The 19,228-nt window shown below is 45.2% G+C and overlaps 1 protein-coding gene across 13 annotated transcripts in view; it reads left to right on the plus strand.

Annotated features, from left to right (window-relative positions):
* Positions 1-19,228, plus strand: part of PNPLA7 (patatin like domain 7, lysophospholipase) — a 443,243-nt gene that overhangs the window by 232,245 nt on the left and 191,770 nt on the right. For all 13 annotated transcript variants that reach the window (XR_012155226.2, XR_012155225.2, XM_073314045.2 and 10 more), the window contains one exon: positions 6,849-6,909. Coding sequence is in view for 11 of the 13 variants with exons in the window: in XM_073314045.2 (XP_073170146.1) it covers positions 6,849-6,909 (61 nt within the window). In the remaining 2 variants the exon portion in view is untranslated. The remainder of the gene's footprint in view (positions 1-6,848; positions 6,910-19,228) is intronic.

Here is a 19,228-nt window from a genome sequence, read left to right on the forward strand (position 1 = left end):
GACGATGACGGCTACCAGTCCTATTGCACCGTCTGCTGCCACAAGGCAATGGGTTGCTGCTGCGGTGTAGCAATGCAGTACCGCGTCTGCCAGCACCCAGGAGACATAGGGTGATGGTTACCTGAGTGGGCTCCATGCTTGCTGTGGTATGGCGTCTGCACAGGTAACTCAGGATGGAACGGGGGCCTGACAATATGTACCCAGAACCATCTGCGACAATGTTTTAGCTCCATCAGGTATTTGGATCTCAACCCAGAATTCCAATGGGCAGCGGAGACTGCGGGAACTGTAGGATAGGTACCCACAGTGCAACACTCCGGAAGTCGACTCTAGCCTTGGTACTGTGGAAGCACTCCACCGAGTTAATGAACTTACAGCATTTTCTGTGGGGACGCACACACTTGAATATATAAAACCATCTTCTAAAACACCGACTTCTATAAATTCAACCTAATTTCATAGTGTAGACATACCCTGAGTCTCTGAAGTCCCAAAGTCTCTCCTGAAAATGGGACTTAAGCTCCTAAGTCACTCCAGGTGCATTTGAGAATTTTACCCTGGGTATATTTCTGAACTACGTCCATGAAAAGGAGTTTCCTGGATCATAACTGTAGTAGCATTCAGTTTGACAATCTTTAAAAGAGTTGTTGTGATATCACAGTTATGTGATCACATCAGTGCAGGCTTCCATTCTGATATTTTTACTCTCCTGGACACAGTTACCAGATCCTGTCCAGCCCCACAAACACTATGGTTACTCAAGCACACTTCTAACATTTTTCAAAAGTTGTCTGACATTTTAGAGAGTCTCAATTCCAAACCAGCTCTCTTTTAGAAGTACAGATTTTCCATGAGTAGTGGTGCAAAGGCTAGCTGTGAACTGACTGGTGATCTGCCAACAGCTGTGATTGTAAACCAGTTGTGTGTTAGGAGGTCGGTTGAGTAGAATTGGATGTGTGTTAGCAGGTGCCGTGGTGACTGTAGTGCTACAGATACTGCAGCACGCCAGAGACGTTACACTCTGGGCTAGTGGAGTCTACTGTCTGGCACCAGACAAAGCACATCACAACAGAGATGAGTGAATGCTGCATTCCCAGGTGCATTGTTCCACCTGCAAAGAGGAGACGGCTCACTCTCCTCCAGCCTGTGGAGGGGGGAAAGAACCACCTCACTGAGATTTCTAAGTCTTGCCTACATTTTCAAAAATGGAGGCCAGAATTCACCGATGGTTCAGCTCAGCTGGTGGCAGTGATGCTGGAATCTGTAGTGTGCAAGACGACTCAGGTATATTTCCCACCATGCCATCTAACTTGTAATCTGTGTTAAAAATGACTGAGCTCTGTCTTCACTACAGGATCTACTGTTGCTACGCATAGTGGAGTATCCCTGGTGGAAAATTACAAGTCCCAATTCTGTCAATATAGAGGCAGCCCTAGATGTGCTGAAAAGTTCTAGACTCTTGTAGCCTCCTTTAGGCCAATTGTACTGTCCTGACCATTCAGGAGGTCCTTTGCTTCCCAGCGCCCTGCCCCTGGGCTCCCTGTCCCTGATGCCCCTTTTCTCTTCTTAAAAACAAGGATGCTCTGCTACTTGCTCTCCACTCCTCTCCTGGGGAAAGTATAGCAGCTCCAGCTCCTCATGATGCTCATTTCTCAGGAGGAGCAGGGATGGTTTGTTCCTTGGCATTCCCCTTTCTACCAGAGAAGAAACCAGTTGGTCCCTGGTTGAACTTGGCCAGAATTGCTCCTGGACCTGAGGGAGTGAGTTGGCTAAGTCGTGTTGTCATACGCTTTCATTGTGGTTTAGAATAAAGGTGGTTGGAAATTAACTGAGAATTTCTTCACTGTTAGTATTAGAATTCTTCCCACGGGCTTTGTATTAACTACGTTATTTGCTGTGGGAGGCTCTTACAATGCATGTTTTGACTGCTCAGAGGAATCATAGAATCATAGAATATCAGGGTTGGAAGGGACCTCAGGAGGTCATCTAGTCCAACCCCCTGCTCAAAGCAGGACCAATTCCCAATTAAATCATCCCAGCCAGGGCTTTGTCAAGCCTGACCTTAAAAACTTCTAAGGAAGGAGATTCTACCACCTCCCTAGGTAACGCATTCCAGTGTTTCACCACCCTCCTAGTGAAAAAGTTTTTCCTAATATCCAATCTAAACCTCCCCCACTGCAACTTGAGACCATTACTCCTTGTCCTGTCCTCTTCTACCATTGAGAATAGTCTAGAACCATCCTCTCTGGAACCACCTCTCAGGTAGTTGAAAGAAGCTATCAAATCCCCCCTCTTTCTTCTCTTCTGCAGACTAAACAATCCCAGTTCCCTCAGCCTCTCCTCAGAAGTCATGTGTTCCAGACCCCTAATCATTTTTGTTGCCCTTCGCTGGACTCTCTCCAATTTATCCACATCCTTCTTGTAGTGTGGGGCCCAAAACTGGACACAGTACTCCAGATGAGGCCTCACCAATGTCGAATAGAGGGGGATGATCACGTCCCTCGATCTGCTCGCTATGCCCCTACTTATACATCCCAAAATGCCATTGGCCTTCTTGGCAACAAGGGCACACTGCTGACTCATATCCAGCTTCTCGTCCACTGTAACCCGTAGGTCCTTTTCCGCAGAACTGCTGCCTAGGTATTCGGTCCCTAGTCTGTAGCTGTGCATTGGGTTCTTCCGTCCCAAGTGCAGGATTTATCCTTATTGAACCTCATCAGATTTCTTTTGGCCCAATCCCCCAATTTGTCTAGTAGGGATCTCAAAGAGCTCAAGTCTCAGGTTGGGAATAGCAGCAGCTCTGATTTATATTGGCATCTCAAAAGACTGAGGGCCAAGTCTTTTTTTAAAGAACACGGTGCCTTTTTATGAGAAAATGCTTGGCATATTTTAAAACTCCAAGGAAATCTCAGACCAGTTCCTATCTTAGATCCAGAATTGATGTTCTTATGTTTCCATGACAGCAGCATGGTGACTCATCCTATGATGGTAAGCAGCCTGCTTCTCTCACGCAGGGGATTGGAAAAACAATTTTTCCACAGCTATTCCAGGGGTATAAGGTTTGATTTAACTAGTAAGGCAAATCATGTGTCCTGGTGGTCGGAGCTGCAGACTGGGAATCTAGACTCCTGGGTTCTGTTCTTGGTTCTGCCACTAAGTTTGGATAAATCACTTAACTTTCCTATAGCTCTCCTTACCGTTATGTAAAGTGGGGGGGAATAATAAATGGGTGGCAGGTATTGTTTGCTAACCTCCTTGAGCTCCTCAGGTGAAAGGTGCATTAGAAGTGCAAAATATGGTTAAATAGTAACTCCATAACTGTTATAGTAAATTCATATTTTGTAGGTGCAAATTGATACTCCAGTATGTATAGGTTTCAGAGTGGTAGCCGTGTTAGTCTGTATCAGCAAAAACAACGAGGAGTCCTTGTGGCACCTTAGAGACTAACAAATTTATTTGGGCATAAGCTTTCGTGGGGTAAAACCAACTTCATCACATGCATGGAGTGGAAAATACAGTAGGAAGAAATATATATACACAGTACATGAAAAGATGGGAGTTTCCTTACCAAGTGGGGGGTCAGTTCTAAGGAGACAATTCAGTTGATGGTAAGGGGTAAGTTACCAAAGTGGATCTCCTTAGGTCACTGCTAGTATGAGTAGGGCCCTACCAAATTCACAGTCCATTTTGGTCAATTTCACAGTTGCAGGATTTTAAAAAATCATAAATTTCATGATATCAGCTATTTAAATCTGAAATTTCACAGTGTTGTAACTGTTGGGGTCGTGACCCAAAGCGGGTTTGTGGTGGGGTTGCAGGGTTATTGTAGGGGGTTGTGATATTGCCACCCTTACTTTTGCACTGCTGCTGGCAGCGGCGCTGCTTTTGGAACTGGGTGCCCACCTACTAGCCACCACTCTCCGGCCGCCCAGCTCTGAAGGCGGGAGAGAAGTAAGGGTGCTCATACCATGAACTCCCTACAATAACTTCTGACCCTCCCTGCAACCCCCTTTTGGGATGGGACCCCACTTTGAGAAATGCTGGTCTCCCCTGTGAAATCTGTGTAGTATAGGGTAAAAGTATACAAAAGACCAGATTTCATGGTCCATGATGCATTTTTCACTGCCATGAATTTGATAGGGCCCTGTAGCAGACCACGGACTCACCGGCATGGCACCTCCTGCTGGTTGTTTTGGAAATTAGCTCAACTCCAGCTCCGGAGTGCCCTCTGCTGGCCTGTGTCTTGCCTGCCTCAGGCCCCGTGTCCCTCCCAGACCCCAGTGCCCCTTTACCTCAGGGTTCTGCCCCAGCAGTACCCCCAGATTCTGGGTCTCCCCTCCCAGGGGAACCCCCACCCCTTTATCCCCACCTTGCCTCAGTGGCTGCTGCCAGTCATCATCTAGCCCCCTTTCACTGGGGCAGACTGCAGTCTGTAATGGCCACTCATCATTGGCAAGGGGGTTGAACCTGCTGCCTTTGCCTATCCCTGGGCTGCCCCTCTGCAGCCCCAGTACCTTTTGTAGGCCTTCAGCCTGGGGGTTTACCAGGCTGGAGATCCCCAGCTCCCTTTGCCCTTCCCCAACACTGCTCTGCTCTGCAACCTTGCTCCCAGACAGCTAGCCCTTCCCACTCCAGGGCTAGAGTGAGACTCCTTCAACTCCTGGCCCCACAGCCCTTTTATCCAGGCCAGCTGTGGCCTGATAAAGCCAGCCACACCTGGGGCCAACTATCTCGCCAGACCTCCCTCAACTGCTCTTAATGCTTTTCCCAGCCGCAGCCCGCTCCAGGGCTGCTTTTAACCCCTGCCTACTGGAGTGGGGCAACTGCCCTACTGGAGGCCCTAAGTATGATTGACACAGCATCTTGAGGAAGCTTTCAAGCAGTGTGATTGTCTGGGCTTAGTGGGGGAGTGGCTGAGTACAAGGTCAAAAAACATCTTTCGATTGGCTGGAATTTTCCTGGAAATCTCGTCTACCCTGTCTTGGCATGCACACTTCTAAATATCTGTCCTGTACCTGAATGTTGTTTTGATATTCTGTAATATTCAATTGACCGTATGGGGCCCATACTTCACACTGTGGCTGTGGAATACTCTCCCAGTGGGGGAGGTGGGAATCCCATCACTTGGGACATTGAAAACTAGATTGAATAAAATGTTAGAAGATGTACACTAGGGAACAAACCTACACTGGCAGAGAGGTGGGAAAAGATGATTTAATGGGTCTCTTCCATCTCTGACTTCTGACTGTAATATATGCTTATATTTCCATTATATTCTATATGGACTGTTTGCCTTGACTGTCCCTAATACTGGAGATAGAAGGTATATGGTTCTGTGCAAACTTATTGTTTGAATACATTGGCCCTGTCTGAAGTTCAGCCATTACTTTCAGTTCTGACATTAGTAATTGATATTGTGTTGGAGACACCCCGAATTTTTCTCCAAATGCTCTTTAAAGCTCACATTTGTTAAAATTATGGGATTCCATGAACTATGCAGGCTTAATCAATGGTATTGGCTGCCTGGGACAAAACTGCTTTAGACAGGATGTATAAAACAATACTAATTATCAAGCTGCGATGTCTTACAAGGTTTTCCACTTTAAGGTTAAATCTTGAAGTTCTTACACTTGGGAGAAATTTATGTTTTATTGTTTCAAGTTATTGATTTTTACAACATGGAGGAAGGAGAGAGGGAAGGTGTATTCACAGATGTCATTAGTGTTGTCATGCTAGTGACGGAGGGGCTGTGTAACTGCCAGTCACACACCAACACGCAGACAGAAAATCACGCTCCGCTTGCCACTTAGGTCCTTCTTGTCTGGCAAACAGTAATACATTTATCCTGTTGATGAATCAAGTCAAAATGGGGGGCAGTTTTCTCTTTAACATCTTCATGTGGGTCAAAACTACTTTTATTTACCAGGAAATGGCTTTTATATAAAAAACCCAAGTGTTTGTATTTTACTACGTATTAGCAGTTGTAGTTTACTAGAATTTTACTAAGGCAGTTACTGCCTTTATTTTACTTAGTGATAAATTGGTAAGTGTCAAAACCAACCAAAGTATTTTCCATTTCAGCCACTCCTTAGTGTTACAACTGTTAGCTTTCTATTATTGCTCTTGTTAGGAACTACTGATTACTTCTTGTAAAGATTAATTTATCACTTTTGAAATTAGATTAAGGGCCAGATATAATTAGTATAATATATTGTATATATATATAATACAATATTAGTATAAATCCCAAGTAACTCCGTTGAGATCAAAATCTGTTCCTTGGAATGAACCATGCCTGTTTTTTGTGCTCCAGATCAGTTTAATTAAGGTAATTCAGCTTGCCAAGACGTATACAGGACTTTGAATATGTGTGTGTTCCACCTCTTCACCCATAACTCCTTGTTGTATATGAGGAATCTGGTCTGAGTATGGACCAGAATAGTTGTACAGTATACAAATGAAATGGTATTCAGTAACTACCACATGACCCTTCCTTTCTTAAATATTCACAGTATATGCACATTGGAGAGAGAGTGAAAATGTGACATGGAGTCTTTCCAGAAAAGTTTTTTTAAAAGCAGAATAGATTGTAAATGACCTATTTTTTTAAGTTTTAAAGGTTAGTGTAAAATAAAAATGACAGATAACTTTATACAAGAAAAATGAGCTGTCCCTATATCACAGAGTGGAAGTAATTGCTTCCCATGGAGAAGCTGTGCTTTGTAAAACCCTTAGCAATTCTTAACAATGTTCTATTTAAGCCCTTCTCTTAAATTTTTCCATTATCTGTTAGGATGTTTTATTTTAATGCATTCAGTCTGAAATGTTCATTTCTTTCCCCCTGCCAGGTTGTGACCAGACTGATCCATTTGCTGGGTGAGACGATTCTTGGCAGCCTTCAGCAGGGGGGTAAGAAACACTTCCTGGGCTATTTGCTTTATTTGCAGTGCTCAGAAAAGATGTCTAAGGGCCAGATTCAGATCTCAGTTACACTGATACATTTTCCAAGTAATTCTACTGAATTCAGTGGAATACTGCTGGATTTACACCAGTAAATTTGAGAACAGAGAATTCCTGTCAGAGATAAGATTTGCCCCTGATTATTCCACTTTAGCCAGGAGTAACAATTTCAAGGGAGTAACAATTTCATAAGTACAGAATGAGTGTGCATTGGTAAGATAAATGGGATGGGGGAATGAAATCAAATGTAATTGATACCACTGAGTCCCAAAGGTACTGATATACATGCACAGTGAAATCTGCTTCAAATATTTGTTGAGAGAGAGGGTTTTCAGGGACAGGGAGCAATACTGAATTCAGTAACCTTGCACAGAATCACATCACACCAAATGGAATCTGCATGCAGGATGACCTAATGAATCTGTAGGTTTCAAAGTAGCAGCCGTGTTCGTCCTCATCCGCAAAAAGAACAGGAGTACTTGTGGCACATTAGAGACTAACAAATTTATAAGAGCATAAGCTTTCGTGGCTACAGCTCAGTTTATTGGATGCATAGAATGGAACATGTAGTAAGAAGATATATATACACACACACATACAGAGAAGGTGGAAGTTGCCATACAAACTGTAAGAGGCTAATTAATTAAGATGAGCTATTACCAGCAGGAGAAAAAAAACTTTTGTAGTGTTAATCAAGATGGCCAATTTAGACAGTTGACAAGAAGGTGTGAGGATACTTAACATAGGGAAATAGATTCAATATGTGTAATGACCCAGCCCCTCCCAGTCTCCATTCAAAGCCAAGTTAACGGTATCTAGTTTGCATATTAATTCAAGCTCAGCAGTTTCTCGTTGGAGTCTGTTTTTGAAGCTTTTCTGTTGCAAAATTGCCACCCTTAAATCTTTTACTGAGTGGCCAGAGCGGTTGAAGTGTTCTCCTACTGGTTTTTGAATGTTATGATTCCTGATGTCAGATTTGTGTCCATTTATTGTTTTGCGTAGAGACTGTCCAGTCTGGCCAGTGTACGTGGCAGAGGGGCATTGCTGGCACATGATGGCATATATCACATTGGTAGATGTGCAGGTGAACGAGCCCCTGATGGCGTGGCTAGTGTGATTAGGCCCTATGATGGTGTCACTTGAATAGATATGTGGACACAGTTGGCATCAGGCTTCGTTGCAAGGATAGGTTCCTGGGTTAGTGTTTTTGTTGTGTGGTGTGGTTGCTGGAGAGTATTTGCTTCAGGTTGGGGGGCTGTCTGTAAGCGAGTACTGGTTTGTCTCCCAAGATCTGTGAGAGTGATGGGTCATCCTTCAGGATAGGTAAATCTTTGATGATGCTCTGGAGAGGTTTTAGTTGGGGGCTGACGTTGACAGCTAGTGGCATTCTGTTATTTTCTTTGTTGGGCCTGTCCTGTAGTAGGTGACTTCTGTCTCTGTCAATCTGTTTTTTCACTTCAGCAGGTGGGTATTGTAGTTTTAAGAATGCTCAATAGAGATCTTGTAGGTGTTTGTTTCTGTCTGAGGGGTTGGAGCAAATGCGGTTGTATCGCAGAGCTTGGCTGTAGACGATGGATTGTGTGGTGTGTCCTGGATGTAAGCTGGAGGCATGTAGGTAGGAATAGCGGTCAGTAGGTTTCCGGTATAGGGTGGTGGTTATGTGACCATCGCTTATTAGCACAGTAGTGTCCAGGAAGTGGATCTCTTGTGTGGACTGGTCCAGGCTGAGGTTGATGGTGGGATGGAAATTGTTGAAATCATGGTGGAATTCCTCAAGGGCTTCTTTTCCATGGGTCCAGATGATGAAGATGTCATCAATGTAGCGCAAGTAGAGTAGGGGCGTTAGGGGACGAGAGCTGAGGAAGCGTTGTTCTAAGTCAGCCATAAAAATGTTGGCATACTGTGGGGCCATGCCAGTACCCATAGCAGTGCCGCTGACTTGAAGGTATACATTGTCCCCAAATGTGAAATAGTAATGGGTGAGGATAAAGTCACCAAGTTCAGCCACCAGGTTTGCTGTAACATTATCGGGGATACTGTTCCTGACGGCTTATAGTCCATCTTTGTGTGGAATGTTGGTGTGGAGGGCTTCTACATCTATAGTGGCCAGGATGGTGTTTTCTGGAAGATGACCGATGGATTGTAGTTTCCTCAGGAAGTCAGTGGTGTCTCGAAGGTAGCTGGGAGTGCTGGTAGCGTAGGGCCTGAGGAGAGAGTCCACATAGCCAGACTCCAACGAGAAACTGCTGAGCTGAATTAATATGCAAACTAGATACCATTAACTTGGGTTTGAATAGAGGCTGGGAGTGGCTGCGTCATTACACATATTGAATCTATTCCCTTACGTTAAGTATCCTCACACCTTCTTGTCAACTGTCTAAATGGGCCATCTTGATTATCACTACAAAAGTTTTTTTCTCCTGCTGATAACAGCTCATCTTAATTAATTAACCTTTTACAGTTTGTACGGCAACTTCCACCTTCTCTGTATGTATATATAGATATCTTCTTACTATATGTTCCATTCTATGTGTCCGATGAAGTGGGCTGTAGCCGCGAAAGCTTATGCTCTTATAAATTTGTTAGTCTCTAATGTGCCACAAGTACTCCTGTTCTTTTTTAAATGAATCTGTAGTTTGCTTATCTTGCTGAGTTGCCTAATAGCAAATCATTCAGTATTTAGGTGTTCCCAAGTTTTTGTCCTGAGAAATTTCTTGTGAATTGCCTTGGTTGAATTAGTTTAGATTACTAATTGGGTTGATTGTTAGTGGGTGGGAGGAAACTTCCCTTACTGTTTGTTCTTCTTGGACTATAAAACAAAACCAGTTTTAAAAGAAAATAATGTTCTAAGTACTGGTAAGTTTAGAAAACCTCTGTGCTGTGATGCTCATTTATAAGATTTAAAACCATTTACAGAAATGTGTCTGTTTCTATGCAACCCATTGCTACCAGTGTGGCTGGGGTTTTAATGGAAGGTAAGAGAGCTAGGTAAACAGCTGACATTGAATTTCCGTTGTCTGCTTTGGACCAAGTACTTTGGAGACGGGAAACAAAAACGATTAGGGGCAGGGAACAGCTTCCGGACAAAGAGAGATTAAAAAGACTGGGACTATTCAGTTTAGAAAAGAGACAACTAAGCGGGGAGACGATGGAGGTCTATAAAATCATGAATTGAATTGACAAAGTGAATTGTTATTTACCCCTTCATATAACACAAGAACTAGAGATCCCCCAATGAAATAATCAACAGCAGGTTTAAAACAAACATAAGGAAGTACTTCTTCACACACAGTCAGTCGTTGCCAAGGGATGTTGCAAAGGCCAAAAGTATAAGTGGGTTCAAAAATAATGAGATAAGTATCTTTGAAAACTCATGGCGAACCGGGGAAGTCCCAGATGACTGGAAAAAGGCTAATGTAGTGCCAATCTTTAAAAAAGGGAAGAAGGAAGATCCTGGGAACTACAGGCCAGTCAGCCTCACCTCAGTCCCTGGAAAAATCATGGAGCAGGTCCTCAAAGAATCAATCCTGAAGCACTTGCATGAGAGGAAAGTGATCAGGAACAGCCAGCATGGATTCACCAAGGGAAGGTCATGCCTGACTAATCTAATCGCCTTTTATGATGAGATTACTGGTTCTGTGGATGAAGGGAAAGCAGTGGATGTATTGTTCCTTGACTTTAGCAAAGCTTTTGACACGGTCTCCCATAGTATTCTTGTCAGCAAGTTAAGGAAGTATGGGCTGGATGAATGCACTATAAGGTGGGTAGAAAGCTGGCTAGATTGTCGGGCTCAACGGGTAGTGATCAATGGCTCCATGTCTAGTTGGCAGCCGGTATCAAGTGGAGTGCCCCAGGGGTCGGTCCTGGGGCCGGTTTTATTCAATATCTTCATAAATGATCTGGAGGATGGTGTGGATTGCACTCTCAGCAAATTTGCGGATGATACTAAACTGGGAGGAGTGGTAGATACGCTGGAGGGGAGGGATAGGATACAGAAGGACCTAGACCAATTGGAGGATTGGGCCAAAAGGAATCTGATGAGGTTCAATAAGGATAAGTGCAGGGTCCTGCACTTAGGACGGAAGAACCCAATGCACAGCTACAGACTAGGGACCGAATGGCTAGGCAGCAGTTCTGCGGAAAAGGACCTAGGGGTGACAGTGGACGAGAAGCTGGATATGAGTCAGCAGTGTGCCCTTGTTGCCAAGAAGGCCAATGGCATTTTGGGATGTATAAGTAGGGGCATAGCGAGCAGATCGAGGGACGTGATCGTTCCCCTCTATTCGACATTGGTGAGGCCTCATCTGGAGTACTGTGTCCAGTTTTGGGCCCCACACTTCAAGAAGGATGTGGATAAATTGGAGAGAGTCCAGCGAAGGGCAACAAAAATGATTAGGGGACTGGAACACATGAGTTATGAGGAGAGGCTGAGGGAGCTGGGATTGTTTAGCCTGCAGAAGAGAAGAATGAGGGGGGATTTGATAGCTGCTTTCAACTACCTGAAAGGGGGTTCCAAAGAGGATGGCTCTAGACTGTTCTCAATGGTAGCAGATGACAGAACAAGGAGTAATGGTCTCAAGTTGCAGTGGGGGAGGTTTAGATTGGATATTAGGAAAAACTTTTTCACTAAGAGGGTGGTGAAACACTGGAATGCGTTACCTAGGGAGGTGGTAGAATGTCCTTCCTTAGAGGTTTTTAAGGTCAGGCTTGAGAAAGCCCTGGCTGGGATGATTTAACTGGGAATTGGTCCTGCTTTGAGCAGGGGGTTGGACTAGATGACCTTCTGGGGTCCCTTCCAACCCTGATATTCTATGATTCTATGATTCTAAGTTCATGGAGGATAGGCCCATCAATGGCTATTAGCCAAGATGGCCAGGTACACAAGCCTGTGCTCCGGGTGTCCCTAAACCTTCAACTGCCCGAACCTGGGACTGGATGATGGAGGATGGATCACCTTAAATTGCATAGCTCTGTCCATTCCCTCTGTAGTATCTGGCACTGGCCACTGTCAGAAGGTAGGAGTCTAGGCTAAATGGACCATTGGTCTGACCTAGTAGGGCTGTTATGTGTTCTTATGATTAACTTTGCATTGTATCACAGCTTAAAAACATCAGTACATTAAAATTAACCTATAATTAATAATGCCCCACTAGGCTACTGGATATTTCTTGCTTTGCCATTTTGTGAAACAATCAGAGAGTAAAAGTAACAACCAATTTATAACTTCACAGGGCCATTTTAATCTCTCTAATTCTAAGTGGCAGCCAGTTAGGTGGGAAATCATCCCAACAAAGTGACTTGTGCAGTTATGATTGTCCCACTGATGTGGAAAGAATGTTCAGCTCTTCAAGTACGTGTCAGTGTGGCTCCCATTGCAAGGGGCACATGTGCCTTATGCCTGTGAGAGTAGATTCTTTTAGCTAGCAGTGTCCAGGCTGTGCAAGTGTCTGTCCTGTGCCTCCTTACTCTCCCACGTGAGGGCACAAAGGGCAGAGTCGTCATATATTCCTTCTGGCCTTGGAATGTATGAATCTGTGAAAGGCCAGGCAGTCTCTTCCTTGAAACTTTTAAAGTGGATCACACAGTGCACATCCATCTGGTAGCAGCTGCCTGGTGCGCCTCTCCTGCCTAACATGAATGTACACTCCACCAGAGCACCGGCAGCATTGTTGGCTTCAGAAATGTGCCAATTTTGGAGATTTGCACGGCAGCTGTGTGGAGTAATCCTGTGACTGTCATTAAATGTGCACTTGACATGACAGCCAGGGCAAATGCCAAGCTTGGATGAGCAGTGCTACCGTCTTCATTTCCCTGATTCTCGTTTCTATGATTGTCGTCTTCGTTTCTATGATTCTCAGTCATAGAATCTCAGGGTCAGAAGGGACCTCAGGAGGTCATCTAGTCCAACCCCCTGCTCAAAGCAGGACCAATCCCCAACTAAATCCCGCCATCCAAGGATGCTGCTGCTTGCCAGTCACCTATAGGGGGATCCACACTGACATACTCGAAGAAGAGAGAATGGTTACTTAACCTACGCTAATTGTGGTTCTTCAAGATGTTATAGTCTGTGCGGATCACATGACCCACCATCCATCCCTGCTTTCAGAGTGCTCAGCAGACATGGGCTTTGAACTGTGATGGAGCTGAAGGAGGGATGCAACCATTTTGGCCTTCTTGCCTTTGAAGAGTTACTCCTGGGGGAATTCTGATCCACTGCGCATGCACAGAATTTATATTCCCCACAGATTTCTTTGCTTCCCTGCAGAAAAATGACTTTCTGATGGGGAACCAAAAGGGAAGCCACAAGAGCAGTCATGTGACCTCCCCAGCAGTATGTTTCGGGTGCCCAGGGCAGCCAGCAGAGAGGTAAATCATTGTGGGGCAGGAGGCGGGACTGGGGAAGGAATCTGCCTGGTGGCTCCTACGCTGCATCGGGCTCAACTGCTAGTCCTGACTGGGCTGGGGAGGACAGGACTTCCTCTTCCCAACATCCAGAGCCAGGTCAGACCCACCCCCAGATTTCTCCTCCAGCTGCAGGAAGCTCTGAAAAGTCTCTCTCCTCTTCTTCCCCCACTTCCTGCACCCATTGCTCCTCAGCTGCATGGGGAGGGATCCCCGTACGGGGAGATGCACCCCCATCTGCCCAGCCCTTGTGCATCCACATCCCCTCATATCCAGATCCTCCTGCCGAGCCTCCCCTCCCCTACACACTCAGAACTTCCCATGATGAGCCCCACTCCCCCTACACCTGGGCCACCCGAACAAGCCACTCACACCTGGATCCCCATCAGAATGAGCCCCAACCAGCTGCACCTGGATCCCCACCCCACTGAGCCCCCACAGAGCCCCCCACACTCAGACCTCCCTGCCAAGCTCCATTTCCCCACCATGCCCAGACACCCCCCTGCTGAGCCCCAACCACCTTCACCTGGACCCCCCTGCAGAATCCCATTACCTTTGAACCCAGAACCCCCCAACAAGCTCCTGTGCATCCAGATCCCTCCCGCACCTGGATCCCCCACTGAGCTGCTCACACCCATATTGCCTCACACAGAACCCTCCCAACCCACACCTGGATCCCCACACTAAGCCCCTCCACTCTTGTATCCTGCTTTGCTGAGCCTGCCTGTCGACACTGAGAGGCAGGGCCCTGGAGTGTTTCTGGGGCAGGCCCGCTCCTTGCGCTGTGTCAGGGTTGGGTGCAGCCTCACTGCTGAGTTTGTGTCCCTGGGGGCGGGGCGGGGACCTGCAGTGATCTCCCACCTCTGTGCAGCCAGTGGCCTGTGCTCCCCACTACCATAGGGGACCCTCCGCATTTATTTGACAAATAAAATTTGCAGAACTTTAGAATACTGTGTGCAGAATTTTTTTTTTTTTTTGACTCAGAATGCCCTCAGGAGTACAGGGCGCATGCTGTGGGTGTAAAATGGAACAGCTGAAGAAATTTAGCCTTCAGTTCTATCCTGTGGCTCTTTTGGCTTTGGTTTTTAGATGTATATATTGGGTCTGACACGTCCTCTAACTGCTGTCCGGTATGTACTCAGTGCAAAATAGATATAATAAACCATGGAAGATATTTTCTCCCCTCTGCCTGAGCTATATTTAAGCAGTATTTGCCAACCAAACTCAGCTGTCCAAGAAGTATCCTTTTATACACTGGCATGCTGTGCTCTACAGCACAATGCCACTGTGTCTAGGACGTGATGCATCACAGATACCTATACTTCATCTGGTTGAAGAAGTGTTCTCTTTGTACTAAACACTTCAAAGTTTGCTTCCTTGGTCTTGGAGCTTTAAGTGTCCACTTTTAAATTACTGGTAGCGATTGCCAGTCTTTCGGTTGATAGTTTACAGTTCATGTCATTGGTAAGGAGCCATCTGGTCCCACGTGTCCTTGCTGTTTCCAGTCCTCTTGATAAAGCTTTGATACCGACTATACTGCAGTGTTTCTGAACTGTGGCAGTGTCTTTCCCTCACATAGAATTTATTTAAAAAAACTTGTCTGTCTTGGGCTCAGATTAGACTTCTACAGTTTCTGGTCATACCATAACCATGAATCTCCTGGTATTTGTCAAGCAAAGCATTCTTCCTGGTTAACTGCAAAGGGCCAAAATTCCTGGCCCCATTAAATCTATTTGATTAATTATTTTATCATTTGAATGCTGTTTTTCCCCCACTGGTATTTTGAATACCAATATTGTATATGGTAGTCAAGCCATATGAATACCGTGACCCTATTACACTTAGAGTAAAGTGCAAATTGTATTGACAGACACTTACTGAATACAGGTTCTCAACAAGAGTTTTTGTGGATCAGTCAGAGTAACTTATCTCTAGTTCTGTGCTATTCCAATACTTGGAAAAATCACTATAACCCTGCATGTTGTGTTGTATTGACTGGGAATGTTGTATAATTTGTATATCATTACAGTGTGCTCTCCCAGTATAACCCAGCAAATCTGTAATACATGTTACTTAATTTGCAACTTCCTCTGTGTTTAATTTGGTAATTTGTTAAGCACACATTAAAATTGCCACCTGGCACTTAGATTTGGAGGGCATAATTTTGCAACTCTCTTGTGATTCTGCTCTATTTTCCTGCACGTTCCTTGCCATCCTAGAGGTAGAGCAAAAAACTGTTGCTCATGGATTTGTTCTTGGAAGGGCACATTCTCATTAGTTTAGTGAACTAACCTACTTGGTTTTTTATTAACCTGGGCCACCTGTTAGATCTGTTAGATTGGCTTAAATACAATTGAAGTGATTGTCTACATGGATTCCACTTCTGGTAGGCATGTGCCCCATGCATGTAAGATTGGGTTCTTTTTGCCAGTAGTGTCCACTGAGTGATGGCCAACTGTGTCTGCGAGATGGAACTTCTGCGTGTCTGCTTCTTAGCACGCTATGCAACTAGACTGGTCCTCTGTATGTATGTGCGTGTGTGTATATGCAATATGAGAGTTTGATAGTAATATTAGTATAGTTGTACAGTGGTGTAGTGTAGTTTTTTCTTTTCTTACGCCTCTAGGAGGATGCTGAAGGCAAGAGAGGCCTGTCTTTAGTGTTTTCTCCTGGTTAACTCAATAAGAGCTGCCTCAGAAGCAGGGGCCCTGTATACCAGAACACAGGCTTCCTTGATCAGTGCTTTTGTGAGATGTGGATGAACTCCAAGCTCCTGTGCTCACCGGTCAATAAAATTTCGTTCACTGAACCTAGCAGAGCATCAAAGTCCTCCTGCACCCAGTGATCTGATCTGAGGGGTGGGAAGAACATCGTTCCCACAGTGAGCACAGCTCTAACACCTAGTAAAAGGAGGCATAGATCCAAAAGGTAGTTTGTAGCCTGAATTGGATCCCTGTGACACTCTGGCAAAACTCAGTCATTGAGCACATATGGTTCTGTCTCAGGCAGAAGTCCACACTTTGCCAGGTACCAGCCTCTCTCTGTTGACATCAGTGCACGTGGAGCCAGTGATCCCAGTGTCCACGAGACTGGTACCAACTCCTGCGGAACAGAGGCCCCTGGCACAGACTTTCTCGACAACAAAGTTATTTTCAATCCACGTAATCTTGCATTGACCACACAGCCCAAGTCATCATTACTATCCTTGCCTGTGAGTGTCCCCTGTACAGTACTGATTACCAGTATAGTCATGGAGCCAATCAGCTTTTCAGCTCTAGTGGTGGTCAATACTCAAGCTTACCCTACATCTCCAGTTAAGGTAACCCCACCATTAGAGAAATATTCATTTTCTTCTTCCTCCCAAGCAAATGGGGAGACATCCCCCATCCGCTCATCTCATTCACATTCATATGACCCCTTCAGGTCTGACAGGGAATCTAGACACCATTAGTGTAGGCATAGACCTATGTGATCTCCAGGAGAGCACTCTCCTAGGAATCCACCCTGGTCGCTCACAGCCCCTATCCCTAGTGGGCCTCTCAGGGGATGTAACCAGCAAGGAAACTTACATCAACTGTCCCTCTGTGACGGGATCCCTGGGGTACAACCTGGAAGTATGGGACCACTATGTCCCCTTAACTCTCCAGCCTGGGCTGTCTTTCATAATGCTTTGCCAGTGACAAGCAGCAAACCCCTCGAGGTGCTGTGATCACTCAGCCACCTGCATGCTGAGGCACACCCAGCTAAATTGTACAAATACTCTACAAGGCTCTCATGAACTATAGGCAGGAAACCCTAGCAAATCTCTCAAGCCCCCAGCCTTGGACCCCAGAAATATACTGTCTTACACTACTCAAGACTTCTTTTGAACAGTGCAATCATATTAATTAGTTTGCCGCTTTGTCAAAGGAAAGTGGACATGCGCCAGCCTTTGTAACCTGAGCAGATTTCCCAAGCTCCTTAGACAAACTCACTGGGAAGGATAAAACATTAAAATAAGTTTATTAATTAAAGTGGTAGGCATAAAGGTGAGAAAATAAATACCGTAAGAAAATAAAAAGTAAACGTGCATTCTAAATCTTAAACTTTTAGACTAAGCAAGAGTTGAATCAAAAGCTTTTCTCACCCCACAGAATGTTGAAGGTAAGTTACAGTTCTTAAGATACAGGCTGAATTTCCTTCTCAGCCTGGGACCAGTCTCCTCAGTTCAAGTCTTTGTCTTCCCAGCATTCTTGTTGCCTTCAGTGTAGGTGGGGGAGGGGAGAGAGGTGGTCTCATGATGCCACTGTCCATTATCTTATACCCTCAGTCCATGTGCCTGTAAAAATACTGCCCCAAATATGTCCTGGTGGGCCTTGCTGAGTCACAGAGTTGAGCAAGCCCCATCTCTTAAGAATTTGTAAATTTCTTGTTTACAATTCCCCTACTGGTCAGTAGCTCAGGATGGTCGCTTTGGGTGTGAGTCACCTCCTTTGTTGCCACTGGAGAACTAGCAGTGAGCGACTCCCAGACTCGCAACATATTTCAATAACAAACATATAGCAAAATCTCATAACTTCATGCATGCTACCAATATACATATTTTGACAAAACAGTGAGTTGCAGCAGATCATGACCTTTCATATAGTATCTTACATGGCATGCTTTGTACAAAATACCTCAACCATATATGAATGATGACTATGGGGGTTACAGCACGCTTCTTTGAGGTACAGTGTGTCACACCCTCCAGAATTAGTTTCCTTCTCCTATGAAGCTTCGGACAGTAGCTCAAGAAGGGTAGCTGGTGTGGACTCATGCAATGCCCCAGGAAGAAAGGGAAACTGCGGAATAACACCCGCAGATGGAAGAGCGTTTCTGTGTCACATGGCAGATACTTCAGAAATCTTTGGCGATAGTGTAGGAAAAATGGCATATGCCTTCTGCACATCCTGCATTCCTCCATGTATGAAAGTGTTGCTATGTCAATTAACAAGGGGCTATTGGAACCAGCAAACATTTATTGCAGACCTCGGTGTCTGTGGCACCTACCTGTAAAAAGACAGACACTATTGAGTCCCTTCAAGTGGGTTTGAATGTTTCACCTGTTTCCTGGATCTCTGGTAGTGATGGTGGTGCATGAAAGGTCCAGGCGGCAGGGACCACAAAAATAACTCAGACAAAAGATCTGAAAAAGTTAGATCTATCTGTCAGGAAGAATTATTCATCATGAAGTTTGCAGATGTGCCTTGCAAAGTACTGGGCACTTCTGTCGAAGTATGATTACCTTAACTGACACCCAGCATTGCAGCTTATTGAGAAACTCCCACATGAACATAAGCAGGGACTGAAGTCTGTTGTATCTGAGGGACTGTTAGTGGCTCATCCATCCCTGCAGGCGACATTGTATGCATCGGCCACAGAATGATCAACGGCCACCTCAGTCATCGTTTGCAGGGCTTCGTGGGTACAATCTTCAGGAACACCCAAGGAGGTGCAGACAACAATTGAGGGCCTCCCATTTGGAGGTTGTGACATAGTCAATGCAACAGTTAATGAAGCCCTGCACTCTGAAAGATTTGAGCCTTTCTCTGTTTCTTGGGAGTCTGCACACCAGACCCGTGGAGAAGGTAATTTTGCTTTAGACAAAGAACTCTCCACATATTATTGTAACCCACAAAAGTCATCAGAATTGCTGAGGAAGAAGCAGAAGTTCCCAAACAGAAGACCCTCTGCCTCTTTGTCCTCTACTGCACATTCCGTATCCACCTCACAGCAGCAAGCTTGATGCCATCATCAAGAGCCATGTAGAGTCTTTGGATGGTTTTTCCATCCCTCCCTCACCCCTTTTGGCATTTTGGTGTGGTTGGGAATCTGCCTCACCCAG

This window comes from Lepidochelys kempii, chromosome 16 (genome assembly GCF_965140285.1).
Source record: "Lepidochelys kempii isolate rLepKem1 chromosome 16, rLepKem1.hap1, whole genome shotgun sequence".
In the NCBI taxonomy this organism is placed as follows: Eukaryota; Metazoa; Chordata; order Testudines; family Cheloniidae; genus Lepidochelys; species Lepidochelys kempii.